This window comes from Neophocaena asiaeorientalis, unplaced genomic scaffold, assembly GCF_003031525.2.
Source record: "Neophocaena asiaeorientalis asiaeorientalis breed wild unplaced genomic scaffold, Neophocaena_asiaeorientalis_V1.1 scaffold243, whole genome shotgun sequence".
Lineage (NCBI taxonomy): Eukaryota > Metazoa > Chordata > Mammalia > Artiodactyla > Phocoenidae > Neophocaena > Neophocaena asiaeorientalis.
Window position 1 is genome coordinate 80,452 of NW_020173113.1, and position 19,989 is coordinate 100,440.

Consider the following 19,989-nt stretch of genomic DNA (forward strand, 5'->3'; position numbering starts at 1 on the left):
GTCTAGCCCCCCTCCAAATATGCCTGCATAACCCTCCATACTGCCTTTTCTTTTCCTGCAGACTGGATTTAGAAGTTTGGGGGTGGAAAAGGGAGTGGGAAAAGACCTGGCAGACAGAGGAGTCACTCAAAAAGAGCCTGAGTCCCTGAATGCCTATGTCAGGCAGAGATGACTCACATCCCAAACCCACACTGGATGGAGACATGTGCAAAAAATAAAACCTTCATTATGTTAAGATGCTGAGACTTTCGGAGATGTTCGTTATAGCAGTTGGCCTATCCTGACTAATACATACATAACGGTAAAAAATTATTTCCCAATATTTTCATGTATGTTTCCACTTAAGTAACTATTTTGTTGCATTAGATTCATTCTTAAATTTCTCTAACAGATTTATATCTTAGAATATTTTCTCCAGAGCTATCCATCAGTAGAAAATAACTAACCAATGAGGTTTTAATTTTACTAAAACTAACACGGAGGAGTCAACTCAAAATAATATATTAAAAGATTTTTGTTTTTACATTCTGATACTTTTCATATGCTATTGTGAACTGCTATAACACTCTTTATTAAAAATATTTAGCACAGGTTTCCCTGGTGGCACAGTGGTTAAGAAGCCACCTGCCAATGCAGGGGACATGGATTTGAGCCCTGGTCCAGGAATATCCCACATGCCATGGAGCAACTAAGCCCGTGCGCCACAACTACTGAGTCTGCACTCTAGAGCCCACGAGCAACTACTACGCTCCTGCGCCACAACTACTGAAGCCCATACACCTAGAGCCCATGCTCCGCAACAAGAGAAGCCACTACAATGAGAAGCCTGCGCACCGCAATGAAGAGTAGCCCCTGATTGCCTCAACTAGAGAAAACCCGTGCGCAGCAACAAAGACCCAATGCAGCCAAAAATAAAATAAATTAAAAAAAATTTATCACAAAATCAAGGAATGTCATCATGCTTTTAATGCACACTGACAATTTTTTAAATTTGGAAGGCAGGAAGAATTTTTACAATTGAATAATTATTAGTGAACATTTATTTTTATATGAAGGTAATACACTATCGTTATTTTAAATCTAAAAGCAATCATTGCAAGGGTTTGCTATGAAACATTTACATTTGTTTAGATTTGGCAGTTATGTCAGAAGAAAATACTTTTATTTGTGGCTTTTGAGAATAAAGCTACATCTTTTAATTTCAAAAACTATCTAAGTATACTCTCAATAGTGTAAATAACCAAACTTTTACCAGGCACCTCCTTAACTTCTACAGAATTTGTAACCTATGAAAAAAACCCAACAAAGACATAAAAAAGAAACACTAACATAAAAAGTTGTAAAATTAACCAATAAAAAAGGAACATATATGGTATTTTCCCATATAGTGGGAAAAAGTAACGTATTTGGACAGAGTGAAGCATAAAGTAGAGAAATTAGCATCTCAGTTCAAAGTACGAAAAACTTGAAAAGTCACCTTGGTAGATTTGTGAAAAGGGACTTAAAAAGATGGAACTGGGATTTCTTGGTGATTCAAGAACTGTGTTTTCTTTCATAGCAGCCTGGTGGAACCAAGGTGGGTAAGGTTGGGATACAGTGTCCATTGCTTTCAAAACGGAAGCTGCTCAACAGTTGGAGCTGGGATACATGGATATCCACAAGCAAAAGAATGAACTTAGACCCCTAACATCTCATGCTATACACAAAAATTAACTTAAATGGATCAAAGACCCAAATGTAAGAGTTTTATAAAACTACAGAATTCTTAGGAGAAAACATAGGTATAAAACTACATGATCTTGGTTTAGGCAATGATTTCTTAGATATGACACCAAAAGGACAAGCAACCAAAAGAAAAAAAATAGATAAGCTGAACTTCATCAAAATTAAAAACTTTTGTGTCTCAAAGGACACCATCAATGAAGTGAAAAGACTACCCACAGAAAGGGAGAAATGATTTGCAAATCATATATCTGATAAAAAAAAACCTGTATCTAGGGACCTCCCTGGTGGTCCAGTGGTTAAGACTCCACACTCCCAATGCAGGGGGCCTGGGTTTGATCCATGGTCAGGGAACTAGATCCCACATGCTGCCACTAAGAGCCTGCACACTGCAACTAAATGATCCCACATGCCACAGCTAAAGATCCTGAACGCGGCAATGAAAATCCTGTGTGCCGCAACTAAGATCCGGTGCAGCCAAATAAATAAATATTTTTTAAAAACCCTAGACTATGTAAAGAACTTTTACAATTCAACAATAAAAAGACAAATAGCCCAATTTTTCTAATGGGCAAAAGATGTGAATAATTTCTCCAAAGAAGAGATATATATGGGAGGTATGCATCGAAGCACCAAGTAAAAATGGGATATTCTAGAACTGCTGGTCAGGGGACTTTGTCACCCTTTTCACTAAAGGGGTAGACTTTCAGCAGCCAAAGGCAGCCATTCCAAAGTGAATGTGATAGAACATAAAGAGGTGAACTGAGATGATTCACTTTGCAGTTTGAACAGTAGTGTTTCACAGGAAGGGAAAAAAGATCAACCTTGTATTTTTCTGACCACATAAAGGCTTCTTCTCTTTGTAATAAAGTAGAAAAGCTTTCTTCCAGAAAGAATATACAACTGGCTAATAAGCACATGAAGAAAAGATGCTCAACATCATTAGCTATCAAGCAAATGCAAATCAAAACCACAATGAGATATACTTCATACCTACTAGGATGGCCACAATAAAAAATACAGACAATAACAAGTGTTGGTTAGGATGTGGAGAAAATGGAATCCTCATACAATGCTGGTAAGAATGTACAGTTGATCTTTGAACAAGACAGGGGTAATGGGCACTGACACTTCATGCAGTCAAAAATTCACACATAATTTACAGTTGGCCCTCCACATCCGTGGTTCTGGATCTGTGGAGTCAACCACCCACAGACTGTGTAGTACTGTAGTATTTACTACTGAAAAAAAAACACGTATAAGTGGACCCGCACAGTTCAAACTCATGTGGTTCAAGGGTCAACTATAATCTCTTTTGGTTGTTTGCTAATTTTCTTTCCTAACACCCACCTGCTTTCCTCTTTCCTTCCTTCATCCTATTCTCCTTACAATAGTAAACGTATATTGAAAACCTACGATTTGACGGTAAGGGTTCTGCTCTTGGGTAGCTTATAGTCACATCTGTTGTCTTTCTTCCTTTTCTCTTCTCATCACATACTGTTGTGCCTTCATGTGCCCACTACCACATTTTATTACCATCTATACACTCCTTTATTTGTGATGATTGTTTATATATTTAAATATATATTTATAATTACATACATGGATGATACTTTTATTAACATTATTGAGGTATAAATTACATATTAAGCTGCATATATTTAAAATGTACAAATTAACAAGTTCCAACACACATATAAATTTGTGCAACCAGAACTACAACCAAGATAATAAATATATCCATCACCTCTAAAAGTTTCCTTGTATCCTCCTGCTCCACTGGCCACTTCCAAAAAAACCACTGATCTGCTGTCACTAAAGCAGGTAGTCCTCGCTTTGCACAGTGGTACTGTACTGTAAAAATGACTGTGCAAACTGAAACTGTGAAAAGCAATCTTAATAATCAACGGGGAAAACTGTGATTGTTCAGTGACCTTTAAAATTTTTGTCAAAGCATTTTACTCTCTTACTGTTGGCTATAACTATATAGGGAAATAAAAAATAGTAAAACCAATATGTATTTAATACACTATAATTTGAAACACTGAGAATTTAAACTCTTTTATCTCTTTGTAAAAACTTATCAAGAGTACAGTGCTTGACTCCTTCTTTTAATTACAAAATTTATGACACAGAGCAAGCACCTTTTCTATGTCTTGGCAAGTTGTCATACTCCTTTATGAACTTGGATCAGTTTCCAACATTTGTCCTTTGACTGTCGAAAAATTTTCTGAGAGTTCCATTAATGTGCAGTTTTTTTCTGGCATCATTTTCTCTGGGGCATCTTCATTCTTTTCATCACAATCACTTTCTTTATGTCCATAAGTTTGCCTTCATTAAGTTCCTCTAGCTGCATAGCTAGTTCCTCTCAAACTGCAACAGTGTATCCACATTCCCATGGTAAACTATTTATTCTATAACTACATTTAGTTTGATTCAAATTTCTCTTCCAGTATCATCACTTTTTATTTCTTTAAATGTTTGGAAGAATTTTCCAGTGAAAGCATCTGGGCCTGGAGGTATTTTTAGGGAGAATTTTTAATTACAAATTCAATTTCATTAATAGTTATGGGGCTCTTCAAATGATTATTTCACACTGGGTAAGTTGTGGTAATTTGTTCAGGTAACCCTCAGGAAGGCAGGAAAAAGAAACGAGAGAAATAAAAAACAGAGAACACACACATACACACATAATAAAATAAAATGGCAGACTTAAGCCCTAACATATCAATAATTACATTAAGTGTAAATGGTCTAAACCCATTAAAAGTCAGAGCTTGGCAGAATGGATTAAAAAACATGATCCAAATATATGCTGTCTACCAAAAACACACTTAAAATATAAGCATATAAGTAGGTCAAAAGTAAAATAATGGAGAAAGATATACAGTGTAAACGTTACTCAAAAGAAAGCAAGAGTGACAACATTAATATCAGATTAAGTAGCCTTCATAGCAAAGAAAATTACCAGAGATGGGGAGGAATATTACATAATGAAGAAACGATCAATCCACCAATAAAACATAGCAATAGTAAATGTATGTGCACCAAACAACAGGGCTGCAAAACATCTGAAACAAAAACTGATTGAACTGAAAGGAGAAAAACACAATTCCCCGATTATAGCTGGAGACTTCAACCTCTGTCAGTAAGTGATAGAACAGACAGAAAATCACCCAGGATATAGAAGAACTCAACACCATCAACTAACAGGATTGAACTGACATTTATAGAGTGTTCCACTCAGCAGCAGCAGCACAGGCATTGTTTTCAAGCACCCACAGAACATGTACCATGATAGACTGTATCCTGGGTCATAAAATAAACCTCAACGAATTGGAACAAATTGGAATTATACAGAGTGTTCTCTAATACAATGGAATCAAAACTAGAAATCAGTAATAGAGAGATAAGAAAATATCCAAATAAAGTATAATAGAGAGATAAGAAAATATCCAAATAAAGTAAAAACCACACTTTTAAATAAAAGAAGTCCCAAGGGAAAAAAAGAAGGTGAAAGAAGTCTCAAAGGAAAAAATACACTAAAGTGAATGAAATGAAAATACAACACACCAAAATGTGTGGGACATAGCTAAAGCAGTGATGAGAGGGAAATTTTTAACACTAAATGCTCATATTGGAAAGAAGAAATGTCTCAAATCAATAAGCTAAGCTCCCAATTCAAGAAACTATAAGAAGGGCAAAATAAATCCAAAGCAACTAAAATAATTGAAGTAATAGAGATAAGAGCAGAAATAAATTAAAAACAGAAAAGATAATGAAACAAAAAGATGGCTTTGTGAAATGGTCAGTAAAAATGACCAACCTATAGCAAGTAAAAAAGGAGATAAAAATTGCCAATATCAGGTATGAAAGGGGGGATACTATTGTTTCATTTGCTTTAAGTGTACTCATAATTGCTCACTGAAGCATTTTTATGATGGCTGCTTTTAAGTCTTTGTTAGATAATTCTAATATCTGTCACCTTGGTACTGGCATCTACTGATTATCTTTGTTCAAGTTGAGATCTTCCTAGTTTTTGATATGAGTGATTTTTTTCACCGGAGACTGGACATTTTGGGGATTATGCTATGAGACTCTGGATCTTCTTTAAAACTTCTGTTTTGACTGGCTTCCTCTGACACTGCTCTGGATGGAGATCAGGTTGGGGGTGGATATCACCTCATCACTGCCAGGTGATTGTATATGTCCTGGTTCACCATTTGGCCTGTATTGACATCCGGGGCAGGGACTCTTTGTTACTACTGGGTGATGCTGAGAGTTCTGGCTTCCCATTAGGCCTCCACTGATACCTCCTTTGCTGGGATTGATAAGAGCACCTTACTACTGCTCCCTATGTGGCCTCCACTGATACCACGGGGTGGGGGGAGCAGGTGTCCTCATTACCTCTAAGGAGTGGTGAAAGTCTCCTCTGATAGTATGATAGATGGGAGGGAGAGGGATGCATCATTAATGCTGGTTTAAGGTGGAAGTCTAGGCTCCCCAGTTACTGCAACAGTATATAAAAATACTGACAATAAGGACATGAAAATGCCTGACTCCTATGTTCATTCATGATGCTGTTGTGATTTCTAGGAGGATGGTGGCAATGATGATGAACTAGTAAGGGTCCATAAGTGTACTGGGCAAGACTGTGAAGTTTTCCTTAACAGAACATAGACAGTCTCTCTGTGGGTGGGACAGCCTGGGCTTGGGTTTTTAAAAGTGATTTGACAAGCATTTCTGGAATATGACTAAGACCTAAGAACCTGCTGCTAGGGGCTGAGAATTCAAGAATGTGGTCTCTGACCTTTAAGAACCTAATATGTACTAGAAATAGATAGCTATACAATGAGATGTACCATTTCTCATAGTAACCAGCAGATCCTACCAGCCCCTTTATCTGATTCTATTCCTTCCTTCCCCCACTCACTCAAACTTATACCAAGCATTTTATTTCATGCTGGCCTTTGTGCAAAGCACTGGGAACACAAAGACCAGTAAGAAAAAGTGGCTTCCAAAACCAGTCATTACTCTTGAGGAGCTAAACTTACTACTTCCTCTGTCAGAAAAGTCCTCTCCTACTAAAACTTTCTTCTCAGGTCTTTGCAAATGAAGGCTGTGTGCTTATGGTCAACCTAATTATTCCAGCTACCCCCTTTCATTTGGGTTTATGCATTTTACAAACTCTGTATGTTTTGGTGCTCTGTTTACAGATGCTATCACTATGAAGCCCCTATTAAAATGAAGCAATTTGTCATGGCGTTATATATTAATAGGGTTATTATGGGGTTATGTAATTAATGTTCTGCTTCTCTTCAAAGGCTAATTAATAAATGCTACTGATTATTGTGTCAGACTGGGAAATCTTGGTCTCCAAAACCTTATAATTTCAGACTGGACTTCAAACAGTTTTATCCTGTGAATAGGTACATATATTATCCCTAAATAAATGACCTTGACTTCAACTACTGACCTATCCTAGGCTGGTATAATCTGCCATTGGTCTGAGTGAATTGCTGAACATGGTATGTGATTTTGCATTATAAATGTTTAATTAGCCACTCAAAGTCTCTCCTCAAGCAGTACACAGATAACCATAAGAGAATTCATCCCCTAAATCAAAGATACAAGCATAAAAATACCTGAGGGAAGGCTGTGGAACAGCGTCTGGACTGGCTGGTACCTGGACTCCCTTTTCCCATTCTTCCTTCCATGTATCCGCAAAGAGGTAATAGCTGTCAGGATTAATATGGTGAGAGTCTGGAAGTTTCATCGCACTGATAAGGTCCTTCCGGAATACCTGGGAAGACATTGCATACACCTTGAGAAGATCATCACTATGGAACTAACACCATTTAATGTTCTCCTTTTAAAAAGACCATCCCCACCCACTCTGCACTGCAACAAGAGAGACATCTCTTAACTTCATAAATGGCCAGATCAACTTCTATTTGTAAAGAGTCTGAAGTATTGACAGGGAAGCCAGCTTGTTCTGGATTTAATAAAGAGTAAAGGGGTACTTCGTGAGTTATTTTTCTGGGCTCTTTGAATTTAAATCAACAATACAGGTTACTCTTAAAGAGTCTGCATAAAACAAACAATCCTTAACTCTCTCAAATTAAGCAACAAGTATCCTATGATAACTTATAATCCAGAGGAATGGATAAAGAAGATGTGGTACATATATACAATGGAATACTACTCAGCCATAAAAAGGAACGAAAGTGGGTCATTTGTAGAGATGTGGATGGACCTAGAGAGTGTTATACAGAGTGAAGTAAGTCAGAAAGAGAAAAGCAAATATCGTATAATAACGTACATATGTGGAATCTAGAAAAATGGTATAGATTATCTTATTGGGAGACTGGGATTAACACATATACATTATTGATACTATGTATATATAAAATGGACAACTGATGGGAAATGCTGTATAACACAGGGAACTCACCTAGTGCCCTGTGGTAACCTAAATGGGAGGTAAGTCCAAAAGGGAAGGGATAACTGTATGTGTATGGCTGATTCATTTTGTGGTGCAGTGGAGGCTAATGCAACATTGTAAAGCAACCATACTCCAATAAAAATTAATTTTAAAATAAATAAATAACTTATAATCGTTTATTTAGCTATCACCTAATTTTAAAATTTACTTAGACATAATTTTAGTCTTACAGAGAAGTTACAAAAATAGTACAGAGCTCACATATACCCTTCACATAGTTCCCTCTAATGTTAACATCTCACATAACCAGAGTACAATTACCTAAACCAGGAAATTAACATTACTATAATTAATCTACAAAACTTATTCAAATTTTACTAATTTTTCCCCTAATGTCCTTCTGTTCCAGAATTCAATCCAGGATCCCACACTGCAGCAGCTGTCATGTCTCCTTAGTATCCTCCAATTTGTGATAGTTTCTCAGTCTTTCCATACCTCGACACTTCTGAAGAGTACTGGTCATATATTTTATAGAATGTCCCTACAATCTGGGTTTGTCTGATGTTTTCTCACCGAGGTTATTTAGTTTTGAGCAAAAATGCCATAGAAAGGCTGCTGTGACCCTCTTATCCCATTATATCAGGAATGTATGATCTCAATGTCTTATTAGTGGTGATGTTAAACTTTATCAGTTGGTTAAGGTAGTGTGTCTCGCTGGTTTTCTCAGCTGTTAGGTTACTATATTTTCCTTTGTAATTAATAAATATCTTAGAGGAGATACTCTGAGATCATAAAAACATCCTGTTTCTCCTCAAACTGTTATGGACTAATTTTAGCATCCACGAATAGATACCTTGCCTGTAACAGTTATTACTGTGGTATTCTAATGGTGATTTTCTATTTCCCTCAGTTCTACATTTATTAATTGGAATTCCTCTGTAAAAGAGACCTGCCCCTTCTCCCTTATTTATTGTTTGTTTGTTCGTTTGTTCATTCATTCATTCAATTATTTATTTATATCATTATAGACTCATGGATCTATTTTATTCTTTGGGTTACAATGCAGTATTATTGCTATTTATTTTGATGCTTAAATTGTTCCACCTTTGGTCACTGGGAGCTCTTTCAGGTTGGCTTGCACCTGTGCTCTTTTGACACATCCCACCCTTTTTTGAGTATTTCCTTAACTTCCTGCATTACAACATGCCCCAGGTGTGTTAATATCCTCCACCTGATTATAAAAGCTATTGATTTTTATATGTTAACTTCATATCCTGCCACCTTACTAAATTCTTTTATGGCTTGAGTTAGTTTTATCATTGACTTTCCTAAGGTTTTCTAAATATACTATTGCATCATCTGCAAACAGAATTTTGCATCATCTTTACTTGGTCTTATGTCTCTAATTGGTTTCTTTTGTTTAATTGTACTGACTAATACCTCTACTGATATTTGGAATAGTAATGGGGATAATGGGCATATCTGTCTTCTTACTGAAATTAGTGGAAATGCCTCTAGTGTTTCCCCATGAAATAAGATACTAGGTTGAAGACTATGCCATATTTATGTTATAATGTTAAGAAAGTATCTTACAGTTCCTATTTTCTTGAATGTTTTATGATGCCTAAGTACTGAATTTTATTAAAGACTTCTTTAGCATATATGGGAATAATTATATAGTTCTCTCCTTAGATATATTAATATGCTATATGATAATATTAGATTTCTTAATACTGAAACTTGCATTTCTAGAATGAATATCTATTTGGTCATGATATATTATTTTCTTAATATGGTATTATATTCATTTTCTAATATTATTTTTGTATCATTCTCATGAGTGATATTTATCTGCGGTTTTCTTTCTTTCCTTTTTTCTGGTATTGTCTTTGTCTTTTAGATTTAGGTATCAGCGTTTTGCATGCTTCATAAAGGGAATTAGGACATTTTCCTTGCGTTACAATGCTCTAGAATAATCTGAGAATTATTGGGACTATCTGGTCCCTATGAAACCATCTGGACTTGGTGCTTTTTAGTGGGGTAGTTCCTTATTAATTTTCTCTACCTTTTTGGAAATTGATCTCTTTAAGCTTTCTACCTCCAATGGGGTCAATTTTGGTAATCTGTATTTCCATGGTTAAGTTATCTATCTTATCCAGGTTTTCAAATTTATTTGTACAGAGGCTTGCAAAGTATACACAGTTACAGCAACCTAAGTGTCCATCGACAGATGAATGGATAAAGATGTGGCACATATATACAATGGAATATTACTCAGCCATAAAAAGAAACGAAATTGAGTTATCTGTAGTGAGGTGGATGGACCTAGAGTCTGCCATACAGAGTGAAGTAAGTCAGAAAGAGAAAAACAAATACCGTATGCTAACACATATATATGGACTCTAAAAAAAAATGGTTCTGAAGAACCTAGGGGCAGGACGGGAATACAGGAATAAAGACGTAGATGTAGAGAATGGGCTTGAGGACATGGGGAGGGGGAAGGGTAAGCTGGGATGAAGTGAGAGAGTGGCATGGACTAATTTATACTATCAAATGTAAAATAGATAGCTAGTGGGAAGCAGCCACATAGCACAGGGAGATCAGCTTGGTGCTTTGTGACCACCTAGAGGGGTGGGATAGGGAGGGTGGGAGGCAGGTGCAAGAGGGAGGAGATATGGGGATATATGTATATGTATAGCTGATTTACTTTGTTATAAAGCAGAAACTAACACACCACTGTAAAGCAATTATACTCCAATAAAGATGTTAAAAAAACATAATGGGAAAGAATATGAAAAAGAATATATATATGTATAACTAAAGTCACTTTGCTGTACAGCAGAAATTAACATTGTAAATCAACTATACCTCAATAAAATAAAAAAAAATGCTTTTCCAGGAAGAAAAACAAAAACAGAAACAAAGTATAGACAGCTCCAATTTGCACAGCAGTGTGCACAGGGGTGAGGAGGACACGAATGATATGCTTACTGTGGCAGCCAAGAGGCTCCCAGTGTGAGCCTTAACCTTACCCCTCGCAAAGGATCCCTAGCTGTGTGGAAAGTTCAAAGGCCAGAGGTAGGGGACGATGATATGGGTACAGCTAAAACTTGGACTTACAGAGACAAAGAGATTCCCTATAGTCCATTTTCTGCACCTTAAGCACAGTTAGGTACTGACAATATGGGAATGAATACCCATCTAAAGTTTGATGTACTGTTATCCTCTGACTGAACAGGCTCCTGCGTGATTGACAGGCACAGAAATGTACTCACAAGCCTGGGAACATGACTTAAATTGCTGTGGCAACTTAGGCTTTGTGATTCTGCCTTTTCAAGAACAGGAAAGAAGAATGCCATGAGTTCTTCAGCTAACCTGGTACTGATTTCACTGATGAAGGCCCAGTTAATGCCTAAACAATGAGGGAATAAACTTTCATATAAAAGCATACATACACTGATATATACCTCACCTACTAAGTGCTAATTCTGAAAAAAAATCAAACAACCACTTGCAGGTTTAAGGTAAATGTGTCTACATCTCTGGATTATCAAAGGAAGAGATGCCATCAAGCAAACATTTTAGCCTTTAATGCTAATCAAGGTTCTCTGAAGAGAAACACTGTCCAAGTTATGTGTAACATGAAAGTTGAAGCACAGCGCATGGTACAAGAAAGCAATTAATTCTCAGTTGGTGTAGTTCTGTTTAAACTGACATTTCACAGAGTACAGGACTGAACTATCACATAATTGAATGATGTCATTTAAATGCATAAGGACTCATTCCATTTGCTATTCTGCAGGGACAACTCTACAAATGCCTGTTGGTTTCATTTAGGGAAGATTTAGAATGAATAATATGACCTGAGCAGGAAACCAACGTTAAATATGCTGGTGTCGAGGTGGCAACAAAATGACTTTCCTACCAAGAATCCTAACCAATTAAAGTTAATTGGGTACTGTGCAGGGAGAAAGCTAAGTCTATAGGAAACAAAAAACTGGTGGTTTACTACATAATGCTTTGTATAAGGAGGTAAGAGAGGATCACAGACATATCCATTAACATGTTTTGCACAGAGCTCAGTGTTCTGGGTGGCTAGTTGGAGAAACTGAATCACCATTTTGCTGAACACTCTGATCCATTTCTATAAATTACCAGAGTGCCTTTAATGAGACAGTGGTTAAGACGCGGTGGCAATTTACAATTGTGCTCAACTACTGCCTGTGGGAAATCCTACCTTAGCTCTGCAAAGAATACTAGAGCCAAGTATTTTTCAACCTCATAAAATATTTCATTATTTTCCATACAATACACTTCTCAAAATAAATCAACTGATTGCAAAATCATGCTTTGGGATTAACAATAATCACACAGCATAAGCCATGTCTTCATACTTGATATAACTGCTTATGAAAGTCTGTTTTGTAGAGTTTCCTAAGTAGCCTGGAAACATATTGCAGTGGGCTGAATGGTGGCCCCCCAGAAGATATGTCCACATCCAAATTTCTGGAACCTGTGAATGTTACCTTATATGAAATGGGATCTCTGCAGATATAAATAACTTAAGGATTCTGAGATGAAAGGATCATCGTGGAATATCCAGGTGGGGCTTAAATCCAATAACAAGTGTCTTTACAACAGAAAGGCAGAGGGAGATTTGAGACAGAAGAGGAGAAGGGATTATGACCATGGAGGCAGAGACTGGAGTGATTCATTAATCCACAAGTCAATAAATGCTGATAGCTATCAGAACCTGGAAGAGGCAAGGAATGGAATCTCCCCTAAAGTCTTTGGAGGGAATGCAGTCTGGCTGATTTTGGACTTCCGGCCTCTAGAACTGTGAGAAAATAAATTCCTGTTGTTTTAAGCCACCCAGTTTGTGGTAATTTGTTATAGCAGTCCTAGAAAACTAATACACACATTTACCAAACAGAAGAGTAACCTGAAGACTCTAGACAAAGAGGCCAATGAAATCTGGCCCTTGTCCATTGCTTCAGAAATAGTAAACTTCCAGGGAACAGGCACTCTGTGAAGTCTGGAAAACCTCGGACTGCAGAAATACCAATCAACTCATACCTATTTTTCTTAAGCAAATGAAGGCTAAATCCAATGACTACTGTAAATTTCCCTTCCACCTTTAGAAAAAAATAGACTTACATGGTAAGCCTGATTTCAATTTTACAAGCTAGCCAGATTAAACAGCATCAGATCCAAGGTTTCTAGAGAAGCATTTTTACTCAAGGCAGAGTGCAAGAGTCTGCCTTATCTTGCTGTAGAAGTCAAACATTTCAAGTATGAGGCAGAACGTAAAATGCTGAAGAGGGGATAGGAATTTAAGTTCAGTACTCAGGAAGATATCTGCAAAGTGATATGAAATACATTTACCAGACTGGTCTCATGAATCTGCTTCTGGTAAGAAAAGTCATTTTTAAAGGTTTATAAAATAAACACAGGCAAACAAAATAGTTACAGTGTATCCTGGGTAGAAGTATGAGTTTTATATACATATAGTGGCACACACATACATGCATATTTGTATATATTTTCATAAACAATAAAAGGATAAACCAAGAACTAAAAAATAATAATAAACAGCACGGAGGAAAGGGGAGAAAATAGGGAGAAGAGAGACAAAAGCTGAATCTTTCTGAATGTATTTTGTTTCATAGTTTGATATTTGAACCAGGTAAATGTTTTATATGGTAAAAAGTGAAATTAAAAATGTTTAGGGGACTTCCCTGGTGGTGCAGTGGTTAAGAATCCACCTGCCAATGCAGGAGACGTGGGTTCAAGCCCTGGTCCGGGAAGATCCCACATTTCACGGAGCAACTAAGCCCGTGCGCTACAACTACTGAGCAGCAACTAGAGAAAGCCCATGAAGCAACGAAGACCCAATGCAGCCAAAAATAAATAAATTTATAAAAGAAAAGAAAAAGGAAAAGCGTTACAAAAAAAAAAAATCTTTAAAGAGAGGAATATGGGTCCAGGGACAGACTGCCTGGATTGGTCTACTGGTTTCACCACTTACTAGTTTGGGAAGCTGTCAAATTCTCCATGTTTATTTACTTATTTGTAAAACAAGGATAAGAACACTTACGTCATAGGGGTAGTTGTAGGGATTAAATAGGTGAATTTATGTAAAGGTCTTAGCATGGTATTGGGCTCATTGTAACTGCTAAATAAACTCTAGTTGCAGTTATTTTATTATCATCATCATAGTCTCAGCTTTAGTTCTAAAGGCAGAAAGAAGTATATAGCTGAATTCTCCTCTCTAGTCCATAAAGTAATTGTTGATGGGTAAAAGGAGATGTGAGTTCAGGGCTCAACTAAAACGTGCATGGTTTGACTCCCAAAGACAGTGTTCCCAAGCAAGAGCTCCATCGAGAACTTTAACCAACATTCTCTAGGCCATGCGGTAATGCAGAAACTTCACAAAATGAAACATGGCTATTTGTTGCTAAATTAAAGATTGTGAATGAGGGATCTGGATGTTGACACTGACCTAGGTAATGAAGTTGAGAAGTTTTACAAGTTCTTAACTGTGTGCCTATTTTATATGCACTGGTAGTTTCCCCAAAAGTTCCTGAAACAAAAATGCTTTGTACTTACCAGATAGCTGCTCATTTATGGTCAAAGAGGGGATTCACAGGCTAACATACAGCCCAGAAGCTATGCCAAGTCCAACAGTGCATGCACATCTTGGCCTCTCAGATGCTTGCAGAAACAAAGGAGGCCTCACTATGAATTCAATTAGAATATCAATGCTTAACCTGCCAGAGCCACAAAATGAAAATGCCCTTCATGGACAGCTCTGGCTTTTACTGTTCTCATTAACATCTCTCAGTGGGCAGTTTCTTATAAGCACAGCTAGTCTGAACATTTCTGTGACACTTTTTAGAGGAAAAGCCAAAACATGTGCTTCCTGTATGACACAAAGGGGAACACTGTCTGGTCCATGTATAATGAAGCAGAGAGATTGATCAGTTTTGATTCATAGTCACTAAATCTGAAATACATAACTGACGACAAACAGATGTCACCCCCAAAGCATTAAAAAACAGCTGCAAACACGGTAACTCTATTTAATCAAGAGGAATTAACCGTAAGTGGTTTTCTTAGAATTATACAATCTTAAGGCAAGAAAAGATTTTTCAGGTTATCTAAAAGAATCAACCACTTAAAGCAGAGAAAACCTAGCAAAGAATACAAGCTTGTTTTTATATCAACAAAAGTAGCCAGTGTTGTCAAGATACTGTGTCCCACGCTGGTTTTTCCAATGAAGCCAAACTTATTCAATTTCTAAGTTTAAAACTTTAAAAATCATGGAAATACTTTTCAGGTAGTTTAAATAATTCTTAGGTTTCTTATAAAGAATAAATAGGACATTTCTGATGGCTAATGGGCTGACATCAACTGGAACATCGATTCCCGTAAAGCAATGTACTTTTGGGCTGCTTAGGTAGGTTTGATTATTCTCCTTACTGTATCAGAGGCATATACATCCTGTTAATGGAGGAGGAGGAACAATTGAGTCTGACTTGGAGATGTGAGCACTTTTCATACAAGAGATGACAACTGAGGTTTGCTTTGAAAGTTTTTCTCCCATTCCTCAATGTCCCTTTTTGTGCAGTAAGTGTGCATTTGCAAGCTTAGTACTTTTTATCTGCTGTGGGTCAGAAAACCAAATAATCAAGCTTGTTAGAAATACAGGTAAAGTGATATAAATAGGCTCTATTTGAGAGTATGCAGTGTTCTCTGCTGAGTTAAAATATATGAGCTTTCACTCTGTTGCTATGAAAGTCTTAGATATAATAAATGAGACTCTGGGCCTAGAGAAGATATGCAGTCAATCTTTTAAGATAGGTTGATATATTTTACAGACCAGTCAGACTAATATTAGGTGAAAATATGCAGGCTTTTGAGAAAGAATAAAAGACTTTTTAATATATTCAAATTGGTCATCTAGTACTATGAGCTTTTTCTAGGGCAATTAGCTTTTTAAAAACATCTTTTAGAATAGGAGCCCTTTTGAGAATCAGATGAAGGCTACTAGCTCAGAAAAAAAATACACATAAAATCATACCCTTAAAAGTCTGTATACAATTTTCAGAAGGTACCAAAGCCCCTGAACCGTATGTGGAATTCACATACCCCTAGGAAATACTCCTCTAGAGGATAACTCAGGGAGGCACACACAGGAATCTCACCAAAGCACTAAACATCAAAGAAAATATTTGTCTATCAATGCAGCCAATTAAGCCCCAGTGAAAAAGATCATTTATATTGCACTTCAATGACTAAAAAATAAGGTTTCATCTTGGATCTGTAGAGAGTCAGAAAAAAGAAATTCTCATCTTTACAAGAAGAAAAAGGCAGGAGAGGCAGCAAATTAACGAGTTTTTGTGAAGCCATTAGAGAAATGAGTCACAGGACAAATAGTCAAACTCAAAGAGAGGCAAGCACGCCTGCAGGGAGACACAGGACAGGAGCATTTCCTTACTTGGGGCAGAAGCCCCAGCAGGAACATTAAACTAGAAATTCTGATGAATCTCTGGGGGCTAAGTGGGGCCTACTATGAGAATATGAAGCTTCTGGGGGCTGTAGTCATAGGGGGTTCCCACCTTCTTGTAAGCTTTTTCTCTAGAAACCCAGGAGGGCACTCACAGGGAAGATGGGGGAGAACCTGGAGAAAAAGCTCCCCCAGTGGTGCTGTCTGGGTCGCTGGTGCTCAGTGTCCTGGCTCCCTTATTGAACAAAAGGCTTCATCTACAGAGGAAGGATTTCAAGTGAGGGCACTGGACTAGTGCTGTGGGAAGGGAAAAGCACCCAGCCTCAGCTTCCCTGTGTTACTCAACAGAGAAAAAAGCCTTAATCTGCAGGAGAGAAAACCTCAAGGACATAGACTGAGAATACCAGAGGATACCTGCTGCAGGCATTCAGGAAAATAGTGGGCAGGGGCAAAAATGCTCTATTCCTGAAGGCTACCTCCCCAACCTCACCCCCAGACACAGGACCACTACACACTCCAAAGACTGAGACATAATCAGAAGAGTAGAGAACACCACCCCTCCCTCATACCCTACCACCACACTAAAGCCTCCAGTGATAACAGTGGCTTATAGCTAGGAGAGCTGTAGAAAACAAAATCTCTCTGAGGACAAGCACAAGGGGAAAAGTCAAGAGACGAGACAAAAACAAGATTATCTGAGGAATTCCAAGTCTCTGGTACCCATAGCAATAACAAATTTCAAACACTCTTGGACACTGCTGGTGGGAGTGTAAACTGATGAGACCCCTTTGGAAGATAGTCTGGCATTCCCTCAAATAGTTAAACAGAGTTACTATGAGACTCAGCAATTCTACACCTAGGTGTTTTGTCCACCTAAAAACGTGTCCACCTAAAATATGTCCCCCTAAAAACGTGTATATGAATGCTCACAGCAGCATTACTCATAATACTCCAGAAATGGAGACAACCCAAATGTCTATCAACTAATGAATGGATTTTAAAAATGTGATATATGCATACAATGGAGTATCATTTAGTCATAAAAAAGAAATGAAGTACTGATACATGCTACAGCATGAATGAACTTTGAAAATCTTATGTTAAATGAAAGAAGCCAGACACAAATAGCCATATATTGTATTATTCCACTCATATGGAATGTCCAGAATAGGCAAAACTGCAGAAACAGAAATTAGATTAGTGGTTGCCAGTGGCTGGGAGTAGGGGCCCAGGGAGTTAACTGCTAATGGATAGGGAGTTTCTTTCTGGGGTGATGAAAATGTTCTAAATTTAGACTGTGGTAATGGTTACCCACACAACTCTGTGAATATACTAAAACCCACTGAATTATACACTTTAAGTAGATGAACTGTATGCTGTAAGAATTATATTTCAAAAAAGATGTTAAAATGTCTTTTAAAAAAGAACAATTGTTGTGGCATCAGTGGACATCACCTGAGAGGCTTTGACATCCACTCCCACCCAGCAATAATAAGGCATTCCTCCTCCTCAATGTGATATCAGCAGAGACTGGGTAGAGAGCCTGGACTATCACCACTGCCCATCAGTAATGCAGTACCCCTTACCACACCACTGCCCCTGCTATCAGTGGAGGTAACAAAGTGGGGATTTCCACCCCTGCCAAGTAGTAATGAGCCAACCTTCCCCCTTCCCAGAGGGATAACAGAACTACCTTCCTAGAGAGATAACAGAACTAGGATGGGGAGCCTAGGAATTGTGTAACTGGTGGTAAAAAGTCAGTGTCTCTCTTCCCCACTGGTCTGGTTATTATGGAAGCCTGCCAAAGCAGATTTAAATAAGACTTAGTGTCTGATAACATAATACCAAAAAACAAAACAAAACAAAACAAAAACCCAGCCCAGGATGCAATAGGAAATCATTCATAATACTAAGAACCAGGAATAAGAGACCATCAACAGATACCAGCACTGAGATGACACAAATGTTGGAATTATCTGACAAGGATTTTAAAGCAGCCATCATAAAAATGCTTCAACAAGAAATTACAAACACTTTTGAAACAACAAAATAGAAAGTTTCAGCAAAGAAATAAGAAGATACAAAGAATAACCAAATGGAAAATTTGAAATGTAATAATATAATAACTGAAATAAACACATAGGATAGGCTCAATAGAATAATGGAATTAACAGAATAAAGAAACAGGGAAAAAGAGAAATTAATCTAACCAACAGAAAGAATATACACTGAAAAAACAGGAAGAGTCTGAAGGACTTGTGGGAAATAACAAAAGATCTAGCATTCATGCAGTTGAAGTCTCAAAAGAAGAAAAGAAAAAAAGGTGGAGCTGAAAAATAGCTGAAGAAATAATGGCTGAAAATTTCCCAAATTTGGCAAAAGATATAAACTTAGATTCAGGAAGCTGATCAAAGCCCAAACAGGATAAACCCAAAGAAATCCATGCCCAGGCATGGATTTCTAAAGTTTTCTTGGGAAAACTAAAGACAAAGAAAAATCTTGAAGGCAACTGGAAAAGAAATGACTGATTATCTATGGGAGAGCAACCATTTGAATGAGAGCAGATCTCTAATTAGAAACCATGGAGGCAGGAAGGAAGTAGCACATTTTTCAAGTGCCGAAAGAAAAGTTCTGTCAAACCAGAATTCTATATCAAGTGAAAATAACCTTCAGGTAAAACCAAGACATTCTCAAATGAAGGAAAACTAAGAGAACTTATCACCAGCAGACTCCCCCTAAAAGGATAGCTAAAGGGAGTTCTTCATATAGAAAGGAAATAAACAAAAGGAAAGTTGGAACATCAGGAATAAAGGAAGAACAAGAGAATAAAAATACGGGTAAATATAAGAGACTACCCTTTTCCTCTTGAGTTTTATAATAATATTTTATTGTTGAAGCAAATATTCTAACATTGTCTAATGTAGTTCTCAATGTATGTAGAGAAAATATTTAAGACAACTATATGATAAAGGTGGGGGTGGGGTGGATAAACAAACCAAATGGTGGTAAGCTTCCTTTACTTCAAAGTGGTAAAATGTAGAGACCAGGAGACTGATGTCATGTTTGTTAAAGGCCCTCCCTTTTAAAGGTTGCTTCCCAAGAGCAACCACTAAAAATCTACACAAAGATATACCCTTAAAACCATCATAGAAAAATCAACATGGGGGAATTCGCTGGCAGTCCAGTGGTTAGGACTCTGCACTTTCACTGCTGAGGCCCCAGGTTCAATCCCTGGTTGGGGAACTAAGATCCTGTAAGCTGTGCAGTGCAGCCAAAAAAAAAAAAAAAAAAAAAAAAAAAAAGAAAAAGGAAA

At 37.3% G+C, this 19,989-nt stretch overlaps 1 protein-coding gene across 4 annotated transcripts in view; it reads right to left on the minus strand.

Moving 5' to 3' along the window:
* The window catches only part of JADE3 (jade family PHD finger 3), a 142,538-nt gene that overhangs the window by 42,799 nt on the left and 79,750 nt on the right, over positions 1–19,989 (minus strand). For all 4 annotated transcript variants that reach the window (XM_024743542.1, XM_024743543.1, XM_024743544.1 and 1 more), the window contains one exon: positions 7,368–7,525. In XM_024743542.1, coding sequence (XP_024599310.1) covers positions 7,368–7,525 — 158 coding nt within the window. The remainder of the gene's footprint in view (positions 1–7,367; positions 7,526–19,989) is intronic.